This window comes from Peromyscus maniculatus, chromosome 7, assembly GCF_049852395.1.
Source record: "Peromyscus maniculatus bairdii isolate BWxNUB_F1_BW_parent chromosome 7, HU_Pman_BW_mat_3.1, whole genome shotgun sequence".
Lineage (NCBI taxonomy): Eukaryota > Metazoa > Chordata > Mammalia > Rodentia > Cricetidae > Peromyscus > Peromyscus maniculatus.
The window spans coordinates 53,225,841-53,233,153 of NC_134858.1; the positions used below are offsets into that span (position 1 = coordinate 53,225,841).

A 7,313-nucleotide genomic window follows, 5' to 3' on the forward strand; every position below is an offset into this window, starting at 1 on the left:
CTGGTGGCTTGTCAGAGCCTCCCCAGGACCTCAGGGGCCAGACTGGCTCCAATCCTATTAGCCAGGGCATTTTACTTATAATCCTCCTGACTCTCAGCCGGCCCTGGCTGTTCGACTCCATCCAAGCAGCCCAGGGTGGGTGTTGTGCTGGGCCTGTGATGTGGCTATGAGTGTGCATGCATACATGGATGTTCAGCCTAGGGTCATGAATGGGTGGATACCAGTGTGTTTCGTGTATGCACAAGTGGCCTGTGGGTGTGCAGTATGAGCGGTTGGGAGATGGGGGCTGGGGATGGACTGGGTACGCATGTGTATGCCAGTGTCCACTCAGTGTGAGCAAGTGGCAGCTTGTGAATGAAAGACTCGGGTCTCATGGATGTGTAAGTGAGGATGCTCTCCCTGGCTGTGACCAAGGCAGGCTGAGGTCCATGGTAAGGAAGCAGCAGGCATACCCACAGCCTAAGTTTCTCTGTCATTCTGTGGAGGTAGGTATTGTGTCCTTGCTTGTTGGAGACACGGTCTCACTGTATAACCTTGGCTGGTCTGAAGCTGGCTATATAAACCAGACTGGCCTCACACTCCTAGAGCTGCTCTTGGCTCCGCCTCCCAAACGCTGGGATTAAAGGTACTGTTTTGAAGAAGATAACTAGGGCAGACTGAACACTGACACACATGCACATGATGTAGAGGTGTTATGTGCCAGGGACAAGGACAACCCATCCTCTTGGCCTAGGGGAGCACCTTGAGACCAGAGCCCCCAGCTCAGGGCCTCATGTCTCCTGCAGTATGAGGCCGTCATGGACCGAGTCCAGAAGAGCAAGCTGTCACTCTACAAGAAGACCATGGAGGTAAACGGGAGGGCTCTGGGCCAAGGCTTGCCTCAGACCTTGGACATCTGAGAGGGCAGGTGTAAGGACCCAGAAGACAGGGCCCAAAGTCTCCATGGGAGGGATGCCTATTCCACCAAAGCCCCCCAGAGGGAGGGAGTCCGGGCTTAGGGAGCCTCATCCTGGGGCCCCAAGTAGGGCATGCAGCCCCACAGACACACCTCTCTGCTCCTTCAGTCCAAGAAGGTATATGACCAGAAGTGCCGGGATGCAGATGATGCTGAACAGGTCTTTGAGCGCGTGAGTGCCAACGGCCACCAGAAGCAAGTAGAGAAGGTATGTAGGGTACTGGGGGGTGGAGATGATGGATGTCCTGGCACCCAGAGCAGGGTAGAGTTGGTAGGCAGGGAAGGGCTGCCATCCCTGGGCTGGATTTGCATCTGGGACATGCTAGCAGCTTACCCCTTTCCAATTCTCAGTGTCCACTCCTCAAGAACCATTCTTAAGCACAGGTCCTCTGTAGCACAGGCAACCTCCAGACAGGGTGGGAGTGGGTGAGTTATCAGGGCCCTTAACACCTGTTGCACAGCCCAGACAGAGCAGGGGGTTGTGGATGAGTTGAATCCCGGTTGGCCGGAGGCCAGGTTCTAAGCGGCAATGCATCGAAGGCCACAAGGGTCTCAACATTTGCATTTCTTATGTTTCCTGGTGGCTGTGGGTTTATTTTATTTTCCTTTCATGGAACCAGCCTGGTCCCCTCTGCAGCAAGGCTGCTGGTGAATGGTAGAATTTACCTACCCACACCTTGATGTCCCTGGATTTGCCAGGGAGGGTGCCCATCACCTCTGTGTAGCTTCAGAGCCAGGATTCCTGGGCTGGGACTCAATGCCACTCTGCTTTTTCCTCAGAGCCAGAATAAAGCCAAGCAGTGCAAAGAGTCCGCCACAGAGGCAGGTACGAGGCCCTGGCCACTCCTCTTCCCTCGGCTGGTGCTCTCCCACATACATGCCTGTGTCCCCCATGCGCCACTCCAGAGTACAGAGACCATTCCTCATGACTCGGCATGTTTCTTCCTCAGCTATTGCCTGCAGTCATGACGACTGTTTGTTCTTAACCTACAGAAACAAAAATGTCACGCAGCCACTGAGTGGTGGTTAGCATTGAATCGAAGTCATTGGGTTTCAGGGCCTGGGATCCACAGGGTGATATCCCTGTATCTCACACTCAGTGACAAATGCTCACCTTCAGCCTTCCTGGGACCTGGCTCCCATCCTTTACCTGATGGCAGCATTTGCTCCCTGGCCTCCCATCCCAGGGGCAGATCCTTCTGCTCCACCTCTCAGGAGGTGCCAGATGACCCGATCATGACTCTAGCTTGCTGGATTGTAGTACAACAGCTTGCAGAGGCACCCTCCTTGAGCCTCAGTTTACCATCTGTAAAGTGAGGGGAGGGGACACAGGAAATGGAGCAGAACTTCTGCACATAGAGCTCTGCTCCGGCTGTTGGCACTCAGCACAATGGAGAACTGGAGAGTCACCTGGGAAAGGGCAATATGGCAGCTGTGTGCATTGGCCAGCAGCTAGCCGGGCCCCTTGGGGAGGGGGCTCCCAGGACCTGGGGGAGGTCGTGCTGGGTGGGTCTCTGCAGGAGTGAAGGACAGAGGAGATCCTTCAGGGTAGGTCCAGACCTGCCTAAGGGTCCCCTGTGCTTGCAGAGCGAATGTACAGGCAAAATATTGAACAGCTGGAGAGAGCAAGGACCGAATGGGAGCAGGAACACCGGACCACCTGTGAGGCAAGTGGCCTGCCCCTCCACATACACCCCCACTCTATCTGTGGGGATGGTACTCCTTCATTTCACTTCTAAGTCACCTGCTTGGCTGGTGCCTAGGGTCTGTCCCCAGTACTTCCTATCTGGCCTTATGCCCTGGATCCTTTTGCTGCAGGGATATATTCTTCATAGAACCCAAACTGAGCTCAAAGCCTGCCCTGTGACCTGTTGATGGACAGAACCAGGACAGAGTCCCGTGCCTCCCCTCTAGGACAGGGGACTTGATGGAGATGCAGCAAACAGGCATTCCTAACAGCCCAACTCCCTGCAGCTGCCCTAGCCAGAGGCAGGGGTGGGGGCCCCCAGGGCTGCAGCAGAGTGGTCTGCACTGGCCACCTGGTCTGGCGCCACCATCCTCCGTCCTCCCCCACAGGCCTTCCAGCTGCAGGAGTTTGACCGCCTGACCATCCTCCGCAACGCTCTGTGGGTACACTGCAACCAGCTCTCCATGCAGTGCGTCAAGGATGACGAGGTGTGTGCTGTGAGGGCGGGCAACTTGGTGAGCTCAGCTCTCCTGGGGCCAGCAGCCTCTCCCCAGGGTTCTTCAGTTCACACACGAGGCTGACAAGGCCTCTGGCCCGGTCTCCAGGCCTCGGGAACATTGTGCTCCTGTCTGTGTTCTCTGTATCTGTCCTCTCCTCCCTGCTCCTGCACTCAGGGCACCTGTCCCTTCAAGGCTGTGTCCCACTCTCCCCCACACAGCAGAGACTTGCCTCAGGCTTGTGGGAACCTGGTCTAGGTTCTCTTACACTCCTTCCCCATCTCTCTCTCTCAGGGTCTCTGTCACCTTACAGAGCCCAACACTCAGGGCTGGCCAGGGTAAACTACCCCAGGTCAGGGGCTACCACCTCCACCAGGGACCCATGCAGCTCTGATCACTCCTTGCCCATGCCCTAGCTGATCCTTGTGGCAGCAGAAGCTAACCACAGAGTCAAAGCCCAGAGTGACCTTGGCATGCCACTTCCCCCTTTTTTTTTTTTAGTTCCCTCATCTTAAAACAAGTTAAACCCGCAAAGCTACACAGAGAAACCCTGTCTCAAAAAACCAAAAAAAAAAAAAAAAACAAAAAAACAAAAAAAAAAACAAGTTAAACCATGGGCTTTGGAGGAAAGGAGTGATCCAGGGCCTCTCGTCAGGGCTCTGAGCTCAGGTGTTCAGGAAACTTCTGAACATCAGCCAGGTCCGTAATCCCTCTGGCAGGCCAGACATCCCAAGGTTCCCCTGGCCAGCACCAAAGCTGGAAAGTTCACACTCAGAGGCAGGACTGTCTATAGCAAGGCTAGATTATCAAGGTGATTATGGCAAGGGCAGATATTGGGGGGAAGCCTGGACACCTTTGTTCATTCCCTGCCCCCAGCTCTATGAAGAAGTACGGTTGACACTTGAAGGCTGTAATGTGGACGGCGACATCAATGGCTTCATCCAGTCCAAGAGCACCGGCAGAGAGCCCCCGGGTAAGACCCAGCCTGAAGGCAGCTTTCTGGAGCCTTGGATGCCAAGCTCAGGCTGGGGTGGCTCACACTTCCCTATTGGGTAGAGGTAGGCCACACACAGGCTGGGGGACAGTACATTCTGGCGCTAGCCTCCTAGCTTATTTCCCTAAAGGTTTAGAAGGAAGAGAGCTGAGTGCACCAGTGTTCTCAGGAGCAAGAGAGGAGGGTGGGAATTTTATGTGGGCCGCAGGAGAGTGGTCTGCACCAATCCCAGGCCTGTCCAGTTGCATAAAATCATGTATCCAGAATACCCATTCTGGGCTGGAGAGATGGCTCAGTGGTTAAGGGCATTTGCTGCTCTTCCAGAGGAGCCATTCAGGTCCCAGTCCCCACATCAGGCAGCTCACAACTGTCCAACTCCAGCTCCAGGGAATCCAACGCCTCTGGCTTCCACATGAACACATACACATCTATACGTAATTAAAATTAACAAAAATCTTGGCAGCAGCCAGTGGATCTCTGTGAATGTGAGGCCAACCCAGCTTACACAGAGTCCCGGGACAGTCAGGGTTACCCGGAGGGACCAGGCACGGTCCCGCCTGCCTCGCTGCTCTGGGCCTCATGCATTTGCTCCCTACAGCTCCGGTGCCGTATCAGAATTACTACGACAGGGAGGTCACCCCACTCCTCGGCAGCCCCAGTGTCCAGCCATCCTGCGGTATGATAAAGAGGTGAGACACACCAGGGCTGGCCTCACCTGCCCCTGCCCCTTCCACATCTCGTGAATGACTGAACAGCTCCTGTAAGCTGTCCAGGTGCAGGGCGTTCCACGGAGATAGTCTATGATCAAACTATCCTCAGGGAGCCCTCGGTCCAAGAGGATCCGAGTACTAACCACTCACATTACAATTACTGGCCAGTGACTATGCGGACTCCTGGACAAGCACCTCATCTTGTCCCTTGTCCCTTTGGCCCTACCGTGAGGCAGGATGGTGTCTTAACCGTCAGGCAGCAGTGGTGGCACTCTCCAGGTGGCTTAAAAATGGCCCAGAGCCCAGACATCTGGAGAATTCACAGGCTTTTATAGGGCCAGCTCCCTGGCCTGGCTGTCGTCAGGTGCCAAGTCCTAGTTCTGGGCCCTGTGGGTGACCCAGTCTAGTGTCCATGAGCCCAAGGAAAGGGAGACTTCCTCTGCATGGAGTGGGGGTGGTGAGCATGTGGGGGTAGGGTCCTGCTGGCTGCAGGTGCCGGGAAGACCACAGTGTATGGGAGGGGGTGCTCAGAATGGACGGCCGGCCAGCAATGGTCTGTGGGGTGGCCACAGGCGGGTAGAGCGCTGAGAATTCCAGTCAGTCCCTCCGTTTCCCCTCTCCCCTCCCTTCCTCTAGGTTCTCGGGGCTGCTGCACGGAAGTCCCAAGACCACATCTTCTCAACCTCCTGCTGGTGAGTGAGGGGGATGGGACACTGGGACAGGGGACATGTCTTCCACCTAAGACCCCAGTGGGGAGGAGAGGATTCCTACACAGCATAGAGGGAGCACGAACACCCCAAAAGGAAGGGGTATATGGTCCAAGAAAGAGGATGAGGGTAGGATGTCTCCAGGGACCACCGTCCTCCGAGAGGGGCTAATCTGAGCCTCATCCTGCTCCCAGCTTCCACAGAGAATCTGGGTCCCACTCCTGATCGAAACGAGTTGGTCTATGCAGCCATCGACGTGCAGGCAACACAGGGAACCCTTGCCGCATCAGCCCAGGACTACCGGGCACTCTATGACTACACGGCACAGGTGAGGCCTTCACCCTCCGCCTCGAGGGCACCAGTGCCTGGGAACATGCCTGGGGTGTGGGCATTTAGACCAGCACCGGAGACTGGAAGAGCTGAGTGAACATCTGCCGGGCCGACAGCTGCTCAGATCTGCACATGTGGAGTCCACAAGGCTGACAGGGCTGCTGTGGATGATCGGTTGGGGGTCAGGCCTTATTTCCTAGCTGTGGCCTCAGAGAGCCACATCGATCAAATGAGTCCTTCAGCTGCCCTGGAACAACTGATTTTCTGGCATCCTTGGAGAAAGTTCATCAGGGCAGCTGCAGAGCGGCTATGCTGAGATGGAGTCCAGAGCTAGCCCTGAAGTGAGGGAGGGGTGTAGCCCTGAAAGGCAGGCCCTCCCTGAACTTCAGCCAAAATACCCACGCGTGTAGGCAGGCTGGATATGGGCTGCACTAACTGAGGTCACATTCGGGGACACAGGCCTGTAGAGCACTGAGGTACTGAGGTGACAGTAGATGGCTCTGTAGTTAAGTCTAAGACAGCTTGCCCTTGGGGTGTGACAAACGCCTTTGAGATGCTGCAGTGGTTGGAGCAGTGAAAGGAGCCCAGGACAGGAGGTCTCCATGACAACCCGAGCAAGTTAGGAGGCCAAGTCTCTTGGGGAATCCCACAGCCTGTCTATCTCCAAAGGAACTACCCTGGAGGCCTGAGCATGAGTCAGCAGACTAGATACCCTGGGACAAGCATGCATGGGCTGTCAAGGAGGGGTGTGCCTGACCAGAGCCCACCCAGGGGGCCCTCCCAGCTCATGCACTTGCCATTTCTTGCCCAGAATTCCGATGAGCTGGACATTTCTGCAGGAGACATTCTGGTGGTTATCTCGGAAGGAGAGGATGGCTGGTGGACCGTGGAACGGAATGGACAGCGTGGGTTTGTTCCTGGGTCCTACTTGGAGAAGCTCTGAGGAAAGAACAGTAGTACCCATGCACCTCTGCCCTGGCGGTGAGGTCAGGACTGTTCTCATCACTGCCCAGGCCTTGTGGGGCCAGACTCAAGCTTGGTTGCCCTAGGGATGGGATGGGTGCTGGCTATTCTTCCAGAAGGAATAAAGGGCACATTCTTCCTCTGCTGGGGTCCTCCTCTCTTACCCGTGTCCAGGGGCTCAATTCAGAAGGCGGAGTCTGGGAGAACAGAGCTCTGCCACTTAGACAAGTCTTCAGCTGTGCTCAGTCTCAGCAGCTAGGGACAGGAGAGGCCTGGACCCAGGTGGCTGAAGCTCCCAGGCTGCCAGAGCTTCACTGATCCCTGGGACAGCCAGGAAGATGCAGGTGGGTGAGGCTGGAGAGTGGCTCAGGAGGGCTGCAGAATGAGATCAGGCATCCTGCGGCAGGGGAGTGGGACCTCAGAGAGGCAGCAGCAGCTCGGATAAGGCAAACGTGTCAACACAGGACACT

At 55.9% G+C, this 7,313-nt stretch overlaps 1 protein-coding gene across 5 annotated transcripts in view; it reads left to right on the plus strand.

Annotated features, from left to right (window-relative positions):
- Positions 1–6,985, plus strand: part of Pstpip1 (proline-serine-threonine phosphatase interacting protein 1) — a 43,828-nt gene extending 36,843 nt beyond the window's left edge. For 4 of the 5 annotated variants that reach the window (XM_006971555.4, XM_076576336.1, XM_076576338.1 and 1 more), the window contains 10 exons: positions 786–848; positions 1,065–1,163; positions 1,736–1,781; positions 2,543–2,622; positions 3,032–3,130; positions 4,016–4,112; positions 4,732–4,822; positions 5,480–5,535; positions 5,745–5,878; positions 6,692–6,985. In XM_006971555.4, the coding sequence (XP_006971617.1) occupies positions 786–848; positions 1,065–1,163; positions 1,736–1,781; positions 2,543–2,622; positions 3,032–3,130; positions 4,016–4,112; positions 4,732–4,822; positions 5,480–5,535; positions 5,745–5,878; positions 6,692–6,823 (897 nt within the window). In that variant the 3' untranslated portion in view covers positions 6,824–6,985. Of the gene's footprint in view, positions 1–733; positions 849–1,064; positions 1,164–1,735; positions 1,782–2,542; positions 2,623–3,031; positions 3,131–4,015; positions 4,113–4,731; positions 4,823–5,479; positions 5,536–5,744; positions 5,879–6,691 lie in introns of all 5 variants that reach the window. The other variant, XM_076576339.1, reaches the window with a different exon arrangement.
- The last annotated feature ends 328 nt before the right edge of the window (positions 6,986–7,313 follow it).